General features: G+C 37.6%; 1 protein-coding gene across 2 annotated transcripts; it reads right to left on the bottom strand.

Moving 5' to 3' along the window:
• Positions 1-415: 415 nt before the first annotated feature.
• On the bottom strand, positions 416-12,625 carry LOC311289408 (uncharacterized protein). 2 transcript variants are annotated; one of them, XM_084407409.1, is made up of 3 exons: positions 12,572-12,625; positions 11,860-12,010; positions 416-2,217 (listed from the first exon to the last, which is right to left on the bottom strand). In XM_084407409.1, exons 2-3 carry the CDS (start codon positions 11,942-11,944, stop codon positions 1,223-1,225), a joined length of 1,080 nt encoding a protein of 359 aa, XP_084263535.1. In that variant the 5' UTR covers positions 11,945-12,010; positions 12,572-12,625; the 3' UTR covers positions 416-1,222. The 2 variants fall into 2 exon arrangements, with proteins under 2 accessions (XP_084263535.1, XP_084263536.1); XM_084407410.1 differs by having other exon boundaries at positions 12,403-12,577.
• Between the last annotated feature and the right edge of the window lie 3,356 nt (positions 12,626-15,981).

Consider the following 15,981-nt stretch of genomic DNA (forward strand, 5'->3'; position numbering starts at 1 on the left):
GCACAGCGACTCATTTAAACGCCTCTGATTGGCTGATGCGTTCAACAGACATGTCTGTGATTGGCTACAATGCTCAACGCTGCAAAAGCACGTCGCAAGTACCTTTAATGCAAAGGGAAAAATATTAATAAAACTGTAATATACACTTTTCATGATTAGGTAATCGCAGCTGCTGTAATCTTATTCACATTTGTTTTTCTGATTAATTGTTTTGCTCTATGAGAAAGACAAGGCAACAAAATATTCGGGGCTTTCCTAAAAACATTCGGGGCTTAAGCCCTCTTAGCCCAGCCCTAGCGCCGCCCCTGCCGGGTAGAGGTGTGAAAGGTTTGTCGATTGACAACAATAGAGCATGAATGGAGCAGTTCTCCTCACCAGACATTAGTCATAGACTGCAAACGGGTGTTCACAGGGCAATAACATATTTTATTAGCATTTTATCAGCCTTCTCTAAAAACTCACAACATGATCTTATGAAATTATTCACAGAATGCATAGTTTTAAAGATATCATCCTCAGATTTGAAATGAAGCATGACCACACTTGTGGCTTCACTTTAGATGTGGTTATAAATTGTTATACTACATTCAAATAATAGTTGTATACATTTAAATAATTTTTTAAATAACATTTAATATTTTTTTATTTTTGTTTTTATATGACAAGTCTGAGTCTTGAACTGTAAACTCTCAAGTGTTGGCTTTCTAAATATATGTTGTTTTTGTGTCTATTCAGACTGACTTATTAGCAGCAACCTTTTTATTTTGGGTATGTCATTTATGCCCCACTTGCCAAAATGTGGGGTGTCTGTTAAGGAGTTAATATGTAAAACTGCTTGCTTTAAAGCAAACTATTGTTTAAAGTGTTATTTAAATAAGTGTGATCTGACTTGACCAGAGGGCCAAATTGCAGAGTTGGTGCAAACATATCACAGATCTATAATAAGATGCCTTCACAACTGCTTCACAATGTTTATTTTGTTATTGAAAGGAAAATGTGCATCCCATATTTATATAGTCATCTAAACGGGTGTTAGCAAAGTCTGTTACTCAGGTATTTGAACTTCTTTTTACAACAAAGAAAAAAAGGTCACGGTTATATCAGGGCCTTAAGGGCAGGCAAAAAGTCTCAAGGTTTCCTTTGTTTCTGTTCCTTTGTTCACCTTTCCACAGTGAAACTCCTTTCACACGGATGAAATATAAAACAGTAAAAAACAGTTCTCTCATAAGTGAATCCTCATGTGGTACTTTAGGGTTACTTTATATTGGAAACACATTCCACAGTGCCCACATATAAACGGCTTCTCTCCAGTGTGAATTCTCATGTGCCTATTAAGGATTCCTTTGCGGTTGAAACCTTTCCCACATTGTTGGCAGGTGAAAGGCCTCTCTCCAGTGTGAATTCTTATGTGGTCTTCAAAGTGTCCTTTTTGATTGAAACTTTTTTCACACTGAGGGCATGTGTAAAGCTTCTCTTCAGAGTGAGCTCTCATGTGGACTTCAAAGTGTCCTTTTTGACTGAAACTCTTTTCACACTGAGGGCATGTGTAAAGCTTCTCTTCAGAGTGAACTCTCATCATGTGGACTTTAAGGTTTTCATGTTGATCAAAACTCTTTCCACATTGAAGGCATGTGTAAGGCTTTTCTCCAGTGTGAATTTTCATGTGGCTGTTAAGGCTTCCTTTTACAGTGAAACTCATTCCACACTGTTGGCAGGTGAAAAGGCTCTTTTTAGTGTGAATTCTCATGTGGCAATTAAGGTTTCCTTTTCGATTGAAACTTTTTCCACACTGTTGGCAGGTGTAAGGCTTCACTCCAGAGTGAACTTTCATGTGGTCTGCAAGGTTTCCATGTTGACTGAAACTCTTTCCACACTGTTGGCAGGTGTAAGGCTTCTCTCCAGTGTGAATTCTCACGTGCCTATTAAGGCTTCCTTTTTGAGTAAATTTGTTTCCACAATGTTGACAGGTGTAAGGGCTCTCTCCAGTATGAATTCTCATGTGTTCTTCAAAGTGTCCTTTTAGATTAAAACTCTTTCCACACTGTGGGCATGTGTAAGGTTTTTCTCCATTGTGAATTGTCATGTGAACTTTAAGTTTCCCATGTTTATCAAAACAAAAAGATTTTACTCCAGTTATGAAATCATGATGATCCTCATATTTATATTTTTCTTCATTTTTCTTCAGTTTTTGACTGTCTTCTTTCAGTGCCATCATGTCTAAGGTGAAAAAGACCCAAGTTAATCCTGGTTTAATGGCACAAAGACACAGACATAGACATTTAGACATGTAAAGCATCAAAACCAACATATAACTAGATCATATACCCATTAAGCTCCTGAAATATGTTACATGTATTCTGACAACCCCTTCTCAATATTACTAACTTTTCACTTTCTTCAGGACAAATCCCCAAAACTTTCAAGCTGGCAGTTAAACCCTTAAAAAAGTTTGACCCAGGAGAGCTGATTAATTTTAGACTCATCTCAATCTCCCATTTACTACATCTTCTAGGGTTAAAATGCAATAACTTTAAAGGGAAAAGAAAAGAGACCAAACTCCCTGCTCAACCATCAGAACAAAAACTCATCACACAGTAATTCCATGTAATGATTTATTAAAAGATAACAACATTTTTGTCAGAGAAGAAGCAGCAAATGTTTGTTATAACTTCTGAATGACCCATCATGTTGGTCCAAACATCGCTGGAGTTACAATTCCCCAATCGACTGAACCTAAAAGCAAAACACTCACTCCAAATTCTGAATTCCAATTCAGCAGCACCTCAGACAAGCAGAAAATATTCACAACATTCTCCTCTCTATTCTGCCCCCCTCCACCTCTTCTCTGACTGCTGATGACTTTGCCAGCTAATTCACCAATAATGTGGCAACCATCACTTTACCCACAGCCAACCATCACCCACTCTCATTCCACTCTTCTCTTCCTTTTCTCCCCTCACAGAAAACAAGTTCTCCAAAGTTTCACTGACATTACTAACTGCTCTGACTCTTATCATTAACATAATCCATATTACAGTCAAATTTCCCACCACATTTAGGGAGGCTCAGGTAATCCCATTTCCTTGAAAATTCCATTTTCAACACTAAAGCAGTTGAATCCTTTTGTGTCAGAAAGACCATAGATGAAACTCTTCGGGCTTGCAAAAGCCAACTCCAAATCATCTGTCCTTATACTAATTGGACCTGTCTGCTGCTGTTGACATGGTAAACCACCAGGGGTCTCATTTATAAAACTGTGCGTAGGAACCTTACTAAAAGTGTACGTGCGCCTGAAAGCCAAAAAAGGCGTACGCAAAAAAATATTCAGACTTATAAAACCGTTCGTACGCCAGAACCTGCGCAGAATTCACTTTATAAATCCCAGTAAGCGGAAGATTGTGCGCACATGCGTCTCCACCCCGAAATAACCATATATGGAGCTTACAATGCCTAGTTTTACTATGCAGATCCTCATCTGCATATCATTTGCATATAATTATTCATCCACGTGATAACGTTTAACGGTACAATACACATTACATTAATAAAAATCATGTAGTTGCCTATCCTTGCCTTGTTTTTGAACACATAAATCAAATAGTGTAAAATACATTTCAGAGAAAGTTTTTCTCACTCTTTTCCACTGGCCGAATTGTATTTTTAATTGATTTATATTTTTAATGGAAACAGATAGGCCTTGGGCATTATTTGCACGAAACTATTTTCTCAGACAATCTGGTATTATCATGATAAGCAATTATCTCTGTGGTTAAAACATTAAAACAGCACGCCACAGGAAAAGTGTTAAAAAAACATTGCATCCACAACAAATATTTCTATTGATTGAATATAAAAAATGTTGTAACTTCTCAGTAATGATTTCATGTTTAAGTGTTTAACTCCATTAATTTGAATGGCATATTTAATCTAAATGTTTATATCAGAAGTAAAACATAGTTTAAATCATTATTTTATTTATTTAAACTGTTATTTGCGTCAGTTTCACTAAACGGCCCAACGCGCTCGCTGGCGCGGACATTTAAGAAGGGATGGATATTTGCTTCAAGTGACAGGCTTGGTGAGTGAAATTATATTTATATTATCTTTCTGTATATGTTTAATTTTCTTTAGATTTTCTGTCTAAAAGTGACCAAAAAGACACTTAACTCCAGCTCACTATCGGTGTCGCCAATTCCCTTTGTCTCCAGAATGTGCGTACGCACGGCTCAAAGTTTGCTTAAAGGTGCGCACATTATCCCGTCAAGTTTGTTTTTTATAGATCACAACCTTTGCGTGGGAACTGGCGTACGTAAGTTTCCAGCCCCGTTTTGTGCGTATGCACGCTTTATAAATGAGACCCCAGATCCTGTGTTTTACAACATCAGGAAAATCAGACCCTTCCTGCCAGAATAGAGTGGTGCAGGTATGATGTTACTTTGTAGGCCAACTGACAGTTAATATCACACTGGTTCCCTCGACAAATTCCCTAAAATTTTTCCATAGGCTTTTGGATTATCGCAAAAAACAAGCTCTGTGATCAACAAAACTTTATGATACTTACACGTTATTATGTCCATCAAGATAATTTTCACAGATGAACACAACTTTGATCAATTTTGAAGCCTAAATGCAGTCGCCAGAAGTAAAAAGCTAAAGGTGGGCTATAAACGAACTACACCACAGTCCCACAACTTCAACGTCACTATCACTAAACTTCCGACAACTCTTTCAGTTTTTATCTAAAAACATTTTCTCAGAATGTTTGAGTTAGAATAGTTCATAAGAGCACAATTATAAGCATAATGAGGCCGTAAAAGCGGACTGAGCTTACCTTTTCAGCGTGATGATGTTTAATCTCCTCGACAGCCTCTGTTAGTCCCATTTACCACTTGTTAGCAACCGCATTTTTCAAGACACGTAACTGATTTAATTTATTTTTAATTCTGTTTTAATTTAGTTTTAATTCTGATGTATTTTATGCCGTAGAATAAAACGTGAAAGTGACTTGAGCTTATGTACACTACATACCTTATTTCAGCCATTTAACCAAAATCCCATTTAAAAACCCCATTGACTTTTGGGATGATAGAACCGGAAGTGCTAAAATGCTAACTCGCTTCTGCGTTTTGGCCTACAAAGTGATGTCATACCTGCACCACTCTAATCAAGGCACAGCTCATCATTCAAGCTCTTGTCATTTAAAGACTGGACTATTGCAGTGCTTTACTGGTAAGCCTTCCAGCCAGTGTGACTAAGCCTCTGCAGATGCAGATGATCCAGAACACAGCAGCACATCTGGTCTTCAATCAGCCAAAGAGAACCCACATCACTCCCCTCCTGATCTCACCCTACTGGCTCCCAGTTGGAGCCAGAATTCAATTTAAGGTTTTGACGCTGGCTTTCAGGACTGGAACTGCACCTCAATTAATTCCTACAAGTATATAGTACCAGCTAATAACCTTGTGGTGTTGACAGCAATCGTTCCTCTGATAATCACATTTGCGAGCCTGCATCTATGTGGATAATAATACTACCTGTAAAGCTGCTTTAAAACTGTAATGTGTGTCTACAATTTTTTTTTTACTGATTTGATATCAAACAACTATTTATTATTATTGAATATTGTAATATTACTAATATATGGGCAAAATCACACAAGAAGGCTGAGTAGCGCAGGTAATCACAAACGTGCTGATATAGAGCCATATCGTGTGACTTTAATATGTTGTTGTACTGTATATCAAAATAACTCACATATGATGCATTTGCTTAAATTCCAAAATTTATCAAACACTTGATAAAGTAGAAAATACAGTGCAAGTGCAAACGGTGCTTTCGTATAAAGTTGTGATTATGTTGTCCATCTATTTAATTAACCTCATACAGGATGTGAGTTAATTAATCCTCTATCAAAGCGCTTCAGTGTTCATTCATTCTTCTGCTTTAACTTGTGCAGCTCAAACAGCAATGCATGACATGGCAATACGCTGCTTTTAAGAATGTTACGATTGCACATTTTATTAGTACTTCAAGAATGACAGCATTCTAAACAGAGCCATATTTCTTGATATGTGTCGATGAGTGACAGCAGGACGTGTGTGCAGAGCTCTGCTTCACTCCCTGCAGGGAGTAATATATATACATGCAGCGCATGATGGATTCAGTTTATTGGATGCATGCATGAGAAAATAAAGCGCAGGATTTTAAAAGGAGTTAAGTGCAATAAGCCTCAAAATAGGATTCAATGCACTGCCTGGGTTCAGACCTAAAGTGCGCGCACAGATTGATAGCATAATTGATCATTTGATTGTTGCAAACAATGTTGAAATGCAATGTTCACACTGTGGTATGTAATTATTATTATTTATTTTTTTATAAAAGGATGGTAAAAAAGCAGGGCAGAAACACACTGGTCATATTGGATCAACTATATTGGATCAGACAGCAATGTCTAAATGTGCAAGTATCATAAAGTTTTGTTGATCACAGAGCTTGTATGTTGCCAATAACCCTATGGAAAAATGCTTCTTTTTTTTTTGTCGAGGGAACCACTCTATTGATGGCAGCATTAGTATTTGTCTCGTCATGTGATCTCAATATGTTTGTCGACATGAGGCAACCTGCTCCATGTAGGGGTGTGCGATATCACGATTTTCGTATATTATACAATATCGTAGTATCGTGCTACGGTGCATTCCATCAGTTGCAGTTCTGGCGCCTCCGTCTCACCATACTGTACAACTCGACGTACATTCACATCACATGCTAACGCAGAGGTAGAGTTGCACTCATGGGACACTACAATTCACAAAAGTTAATCATTTAAATGTACTTTAAAGCCTTGCTGGCTAAACATTTCATTCTTGTGCTGATGCGCTGTTCTAACATGCGCTTTTCTGAGCACGTACACCCAAAGCACATTGACCTGTCTAACAGCGCCTGGTTACTGGTTACTATCTTAATGCACTAATACTGGCAAATGCTCACAAGATTTACATAAACACAGTTGGTTATGTCTAAAGTGAAAGCAAACATTTGAGATAAATTCGGGTTCGTGTGTGTCATATGCGTGTATATTAGTTGCGTGCCAGTCTTAAAGTGACAGTGGCCTAATAGTAACATGCTGCCGCTTGTGCATGGGCGTAGCAGCCATTATAAAAGTGTGTGGGGGGGGGGGGACAAAAGCTGTATGGTGATGTGACCCAAAGGTGATGTTCATAATAATAAATTCAACTTGACGTTGACTTAACGTTGGATTTTGGTTACGCAAAAACAACAAAATCTCAACGTCAGATGACTGGTATTAGACATCAATTTAACATTGACATTAGATGTTGAATTTGGAAATTTCAATTTCCATTGAATTTTGGTCACCCGACGTCGCAACCGAAATTTAACCAAATATCAACGTCTTATGATGTTGTGTGCCTGCTGGGAATAATCTGTTATGTCTCATTTAATGGGGAATTTGGCAACTATTTCACCTTAATAAATCCGTTTAGAAATCATTTGGATGGTTAAATAACATGTTCTGGTGAGAATGGTGACTTTCCCCGCACCCCCCAGCGTAAAACCAACCTTGCAAAGTGGGGACTAACGTCCCGTTAAGTTGGAAATAGGAAGTCCCGTGAGAAGCGAGAACGAGCGAGAAACACAAACTGCTTTACGGCAATTCAACATAAACACACACGCCATATGATAATGTGTATGATGTATTACCTCGGTAGACATAGCTCCACACGATAAAGTTGGCCGGCTCCCATAATAACACGAGCAGTAATGCACATGAGCAGCGGTAGAGAGGGGGAGGAGGGTGCCGCAAGTGAGATTTTTTTTACTACAGTGTTGTGAAATATACAGCCCACAGCTGTAGGGGGAGATCGTTGAGAAAACGTGCAACAACAAAAGGGAAAATCAGCGAAGAAATGGCTAGAGTTCCCATGTTCCCCTTTAACAGACGCTTTTGTCCAAAGCGACAAGTAGGAGAGCATTTAACACACACTCTGCACAATCCGGCGCGACGTGACGAGGTCCATACGGGTTTTGTTGTCTTACACGTCTTACTGCGTTACAGTAGGTTAAATCATAACAAGGAAAATTTACGCGTGATTCATGTCATCGCGACATACTGTAACACATACTTACAGTGTGTGTTTGAAAAAAGGATGTAATCGTCCTCTGCTTTTTTCTGGGGTGCATTTAACCCCAGACGGCCAAACAGCAAAGTGACTAAACGAACGAAAATTCGCAAGAGCAACAAGAGATTTGAAGCTCATGGCAGACACGCGATGATTGAAGAGATGATTCGTGCTGTGATTGGCTGAATGTTAGTTCACTCAAGTCTAAGTAACAAATAAGAGAACACGGGCGGAAATATTGGCGCTGGGTCAAAAAAAATGCGGGGGACAGAATCACCTGTTTCTAAAAGTGCGGGGGACGTGTCCCCCCCGGTTGCTACACCCCTGCGCTTGTCCCTAAAGGGATAGTTCACCCAAAAATTTAAATTCTGTCATTATTTACTCACTCTAATGTTGTAACAAACCTGCATTCATTTCTTTCTTGTGCTGAACACACACACACAAAAAGAAGATATTTTGAAGAATGTGGGTAACCAAACAGTTGCTGGTCCCTGTTGACTTCCATAGTAGGAAAAATATACTATGGTTATTGGTTATACTATGGTTATTGGGTAGCCACATTCTTCAAAATAACTTTTATTTTCAACAGAAAAAAGAAACTTATTCGGGTTTAAAACTACTTGAGAGTAGGGCTGCACGATATTGGAAAAAAATTACATTGCGATATTTTTCTCCCAACGATATATATCGCGATATTGCGAGCCATCAATCCAGGCTAAAGTCAATAATTACCATTCCATGTTATTAATAATTTCACTAATAAGCAAGCTTCATTACAAGTAACAAAAAGGCCACTTAATATTTTATTCCAGAAACATATTTCTCTCAGAATTCGGTGAACGTTCTACACAGGACCTAACGTTCTTCAGGTTCTAGGACCCGAAAAATGATGTTTTCTGTGCTGATTCAGTGACGCGTTCATGTAAACGGCACCTAGAACCAGCAAAAGTAATGATTAATAATATGTAAAATATTACAATGAGACATTTTAATTGTTTATTAATAAACAAGTGTTTTCTGTAAAGATGAAGTTGACAATACTGACTCGCGATCTTCACAGCAGTGATCGGGAGAAATGCACTTTTCATACAGATTAATTAAAAAAAAAAAAATTTAATGGTTCTGTTTAAAAGTAGAGATTTCTGTAGATAATAGTTATATTTCTATTTTTTATTATTATTATTATTATTTTTAGGTGTGTGAGGCGAGTAGGCTACCTTTTATGCTGAGTTTCGGTTCATGGATGATAGCTTAATCTCCAGTTCAGGCGCTGGCTGCTATATTTAATTTTAATTTATTAAATCCAGGAAATTGGATAATGAAATACTGATTAAAATTAAGATACAATTAATACAAAACGAAATTCGTTTTAAAGAAAGGCTTTGTGCTTTCTGTTTGAGGTCTCTGTGAAAGTTTTAAAGCAGTCTTTTAGTGCTGCTTTCATAACGGTCGCGTCCGTAATGTCACATAACATTGCGAACTCGAAAAATAAACGACTTTTTAAAAAAAGACAACCATCCACCAACTTTATAACACTCCAGAAAAGTAGCCTACCTCTTTTTGGTCAACATCCTCCGTTTTGTAGACGAAATAGACTAGTCCAAAATAGCTGATTTTGACTTTTTTGCGGCAGATCCTCTTCGTCGCGCATTTTTAGCTATAGGATTGCCAGTGAATGTTGGCTGTGAGCAGTGAGCGCGGTGAGCTGCGGTACAGCGAACCAATCACTTTGCAGGCACGCGGAACGCGTATGTCACCCCAGCAAAAAGCCATACAACAAACTCGTGTTTACTGTGTGCTACCGTTCTCTTAATACACTATGGGTGCTACTAACGTTACCCTTCACATCGCATGTTCCGGCGATGTGACTATCGCTCATTCGCACATCGCGATGTCGATGTTAAAACAGAATATCGTTCAGCCCTACTTGAGAGAGTAAATGATGACAATTTTCATTTGAGGGGGAGCTATCCCTTTAATGTTAATAAAACAACAAAACACAAAGAGAAAATCACTCACTGCTCTTGACTGAGAACTTTAATACAGTAGCTTTGATAAGAATCAATGAATAGTGGTTTTATTTTTATATTTGTTCATGTAATTTCTTTATTGAATGCAACCGTTCAATACACCTACTGTAGCTGAAAAAATAAAGCACTGTTTATTTCGTTTTTTATATTATGTTGTGTATGTAATGTGGATCTTTGTTCTTATTTTTTTAATAACAAAGAAAATAATGACAAAGGTTTTTATCTTTGGCACTTTGGCTTAAATGTCTGCCATTATTTTTTATTTCGTTACATTGTAAGGCTTTGTTTTAACATTAGTTTGGCTGTAATGCCCAGTCACTTGCAAAAAAACCAACATGAAAAAGAATTGTGATAAAATCTGAATTGTGATTTTCCTGAAAAAAAAATCATGATATATTTTTGCCATATCGCCCCCACCCCTAGCTCCATGTCAAATAAAACCACTTTAAAGGTGAACTAAGTAACTTTTTTACCTTAACTGAACAGCTTCGGAGTCATTGGAATGGTTATATTACTTATTTCGGGTTGAATGGTGGTCGTTTCGCACCCCCCTGGTGCCCGTGAGCGGAAAACCCGCACTTGCAACTTTGAACCGGCGGGCCGCCGCGTCAGGAAGTCTCGCGTGATATCAGGTCTCGCGATGTAAACAATTGCTTTACGGCCAAAAGAAATCTGCTAAAATGCTGTCATTATTGCGCTCCCTCACGCTGTTCGAACCCGAATGAAGAAAACGTTTTAAAGAATGTCCCATCTGCTTTGATGTCGTTGATCTATTAGCCTCTGGTGTCTGAGAATCGCCAACGAGTTTTTACAACAGTGTTGTCAAATATCTATTCCGAAGCTGTGGGGGGAGCTCTAGAGAGAAACCTGCGAGCAAAAAGCGAGAATACAGCGAAGAAATCCCGAAGTTACTGAGCCCCGCTTTAAACGTACAGTATGTAATTTTTTCGCCGCTAGGGGTCGCTAACCTCTTTACAATAACAAAGGCGTAGTTTGATGACGCAACATTTGCTAAGAATTATGGATCTTGTCGTCAACGTCAAGCCGACCGATCTAATAATGTTTATGGATGAGTGAATACATCGATGTTTTTATCATGACTGTGATATGAAGCAGTTCGGGATTGCTAAGAGACAGCTATCAGGTCCACACGCGACGCGAGTCCCGCGGATATAAAAGGAATATGGACATTTCATTCTACCGAACTACACGCAAGTGCAGAATTACTACTCACAGGTCAGTTTATTATCTGCTTGCCATGGTCCATAATGTTTGAACGAAACAACAACAGCGTGCAAATAGACATTGCGAACTACACAGTTGTCCACGTCTGTCGCCTTGGTTACTATCAGAGGGCTCTGGTTGCTATGGCAGTACGAGCGGAAACCAGGGACAACGCGGATATGACGCCACTGACGGCGACAAAACGGAAATAAAGAAACGGGACGTGTCTTCAAATTAAATTTAAAATTTATCCTGGTTTGAAAGTTGTTGGAAACAGTCGGGATAATGCAAGTACAAAAAAAAAAAAAAAAAAAAACCTTGGATATAGTGATTTTTGCTATTTTTAAAGCAAAAAAGTTACATATTGTGCCTTTAATTAAGACACTCATATTATATTCTTCAAAAAAATATTCATTTCTGTAGAGCTGGACATTTTAATAAGGATAAGCTTTGAGAATGATACAAACCTGTTTGTTCCTCAGTATCTTCTTGTTTCACACTAAACGTTTCTTCAATCTTCATGTCTTCACTCTCCTCTTTAATAAATGCCATCTTTATAATAATTGTGTCACGTGGATCTCAGTCGCTTCACCAGGAGTTTTTCTGTGTGCTTGGACACTGTTATGATTAAGATGAGAATAATTAACAGAAAGAAAAATACATTCAAACTACATCTCTGTGTGTCTCAGTCAGCTCTAGTTCAGTAAGAGAGTCAGTCAGAGTGGAAGTTAATGATTAGCCAAACAACAACAACAACAACAAACTAGCACGACAAATAAAAGAACACAAGTTTTACATACACTTTAAATTTGTTTTAATGTTTTTGAACGATCTGTATATTCTATTTAATAGATTCAACAACATTTGCAGTTGGCTTGTTAAAGTTGTCATTACACGTTTGTTTTACATTTAGCTTACACTGTTTTGACAAGCATCGTCAGCGCGCCGCGATTCGATCAATAATAATAATAATTTGCTGCCAAATAGTTGATAGAAGAAATGAGACGCACCTTTTCTGTTACAAATGCATGGATGCACTTTACTCACAAAACGTTCATTAGTGTTATTTATGACATTATTACACTGCTACATTCAGTAATAATACATTCCACAGCTCTCTATGAAACTGTCTGTACGGTTAACTGATTTTAAACACTATAAATGGTTAAAAACACAAACCTTTCTTCAGCCGAATCACAGACGCAACCGTATGACGTCACACATCCACACCAAAATAAAAGTCCTTTTCACACGCTAAAAAGAATAGAAATTCACATTAAGAAAATGTATTTAAATTATAAGATAAATTATTCATTTAAGGTTGAATCACAGATTCCCAAAACTTTGACAAATTTTCAAAAGCTTCTAAATGTAAGCAAGTGTGAAATGCAATTATAAACAAATGCAATTTGTGATATTCTCAATCATAGATAAATTCAAGTATGTTGTTCATCATTTAACAAAGGCTGGGAAAGAACTTTTAAATATTTTAAACTCATTAAGAATTTATGGATCAAAATTAAATATGTGGTTTCAAGGAAATCTAATTATTTAATTTATTAACTAAAACTGTATCAAAATATATCCACATTATTCCTCTTAATTTCTCCACAGAATATAAAGGCAATAAATATAATCGAATTTTAACTTTATTTGATTAAAGTGCATTACATTAAAGGTTCATGACTGCAAAGGATTACAGTGATGGTAAATCTGATTTTGTCCTTAAGGAACACTTAAAATAAAATGGTTGAAATTTGGTGAACATTTCCCCAGATTTCCTTTATTAAAATGACCATACTGAAAAGTAACAAATCTGTCTTCTATAAGGATTGTATGGAAATTGACATATGGTCTTTCTTTGATCTTATTGATAATGTTATTTTATATGTGCAATTTTGTTTAAAATATTTTTTGCATTATAAAGGAATAATGTCTGATTAAATCCTGTTCAGTTTCTTCAATTTTCAGAAAATATGATATTGCATATTCAGTTGTTACTCCTCATCTACCCTTATTAAGAGTGAATGGTGTTCAGTTTCCAGAAGATTAAATAACCAGTTCACTAGAAACAATGATAAAATACTTACAATATCCAGTTACAGCAGTAGGAAACTCAGTGAAGTGAAGATCAGAGACTCAGTGAATCTTCTGCAGGATTCATTATTGAGATCGTACTTTTGTGCTGCAGTCATCAAGTCTGACTAAAGCAGTGAAACATGGGAGTTTTATAATTCATTATTTAATTAATTACATTTATATAGCGTTTTGGGGGGGTACTCAAAGCACTTTACATATAGAAGGTGTGAATCTCCTCAACCACCACAAATGTGCAGTACCACCTGGATGATGCGACGGCAGCCATATTGCGCCCATCACACACATCAGCTTATTGGTGGAGAGGAGACAAGAGTGATGAAGCCAAGATGAAAGAGCATCACAGACAAAAGGTGACAGCCTCAGTTATCATGATTTTACATTTGTGTTCACACACACCTAAAGAGAACAGAATGTGTGGATTGATCCGTGAGATTCTTGCTATGAGAGTTTTCATTCGCTGGACGACAGTCAATGCAGACTCTTCACTTGTGATGTTATTTGTTCCTATGTGGAGAATCACTATTGTGTAGTTTCTCAAAGTGTTTTATGTGTTGTTGAACGGATCTCACGAGAGTTGTGTCTGGATGAACCCAGCACTGAGCATTTGGAAAGTAGTCCTCAATATCCAGACACATTGGGCCATGTTTTAACGATCTAAGCGCATGGTCTTAGGCCGTGTCCGAATCCACTTTTGCTAGTTTAACGACGGGAAAAATGGTTGGTGCATGGTATAAAAGGGTTGTCCCTATTCTCTTAATGAGTAATGAGTGTGTTTTTGGCATAATCTCCCATTCCCTTTAAAAGTCAGTTGTGTTCGCGCCATGGCGGATTTGCTATTTGCATGGCAGAATTTGCAAGCGGAAAAACTGAATGCTTCTCCAGAGCGCAAACGGATCTGCTCATGCGCGAGGTTAAAGCAGACCATCTACAGGACAAGCCGGATTATCAAGCCACCATATCTTTATGAACACAATAATAATCTTTTACATTGTAATCCTTTTATTTTTAATATTTGGCATGTATGTGTGCTGCTGTGCATCCCTTTGTGTGTAATAAGCTGATTGTACGCACGTTGTGGACCCACCTATAGGCACATATTAATAATGCACCCTTTAAATAAAAAAATGAAAAAAATTTTTTTTTTTTTTTCTCAAAATAGCAACGCACCAATAACGCGCCTGAACACACCTCGTTTTCAGACAGGGTGTCCGCGGGGTTTTAAAAAGTATTAAAAAGTGATAAATCAAAATTGTCAAATTTAAGGCCATTAAAAGTGTTAAATGTGGTCTCAGAGTGAAGACCACTCCACTTATTTTTTCCAAATTAGGTATTATTTTTTCAGACTATCAGGTGTCCTATTCTGATTGAAATTCTATCTGCGTTCGCGTTAGTTCGTTTAAATATGGGCTTTAGCATATCTGGGCACATAATCAAAGATCTTTCGCCTCCGTCTCAACTTATGTACATCATCAGATTTGGATTAGCATCGTTCTTCAAAAAACAGCTTGTTGATGGCATCAACAAGGCTGGGCCATTCGTGTTGATGTTTGATAAGAGCCTCAATCAGGCGTCAAAGAAAAAACAGCTTGACATCCATGTTCGATACTGGGAGGATGACCGTGTCCAATCCAGATACTTTGGATCTCAGTTTTTGGGACATGGACGGGCCAAAGATTTGTTGCATCACATAAAGGTAAGTTCTTTTTTATATAGCCCTACTTACGCGGTATCCTGTGATCACTCATTTGAAGAGTTATTTATTCACAAAGATTTTGTATATTATAGGATGATGTTGGCTAATTTACTGTTGGTTACACAAAATAATAAAATTGGCCAAAGTCCTGCAGTTACTTGAATGAAACCTGTAGGCCCACCTGCATTTATTGACCTGTGGGGTATAGCTCCAAGGTACAAGAAAATTATGTTTTTAGTATTTTGTTAACTTCAACAACTTATCACAGTTATAGAAATGTTATATTTGGCTCAGGTTTTGTTGTTGGAAAAAAACACTAAATAATTGAATTGCTGAATTACCAATTATTAATTGAAATCAAATGTGTATGCAGTAATGCTTCTCCTTAACCAACCTTTGTGAATGTTGAGATCTATTTTACTGTGTCTGAATGATAACTTATAACAGAGTTCCTCCTGGTGTCGATTCAGAGGAATGTGTTACACAATTGAATATGAGGCAACTGCTATCAGTTGGAATGGATGGCCCCAATGTGAATTTCAAGTTGGTGGATCTACTCCAGAAAGAACATGCAGAGCTCTATGGAGGTGCCCAGGTTGTCACTGTTGGAAGCTGTGGACTTCACACCGTCCACAATGCTTTAAAGGCAGGCTTTACTATGTGGCAGTTGGAAAAACTTCTGCGAGCCACGCACTTCCTCTTTCATAATGTTCCTGCCAGGAGAGAAGATTTCACTAGCCTGACGGGGTCCTCCTGCTTTCCCATACCATTTTGTGGCCATAGATGGGTGGAAAAC

This window comes from Rutilus rutilus (genome assembly GCF_951802725.1).
Source record: "Rutilus rutilus genome assembly, chromosome: 4".
Lineage (NCBI taxonomy): Eukaryota > Metazoa > Chordata > Actinopteri > Cypriniformes > Leuciscidae > Rutilus > Rutilus rutilus.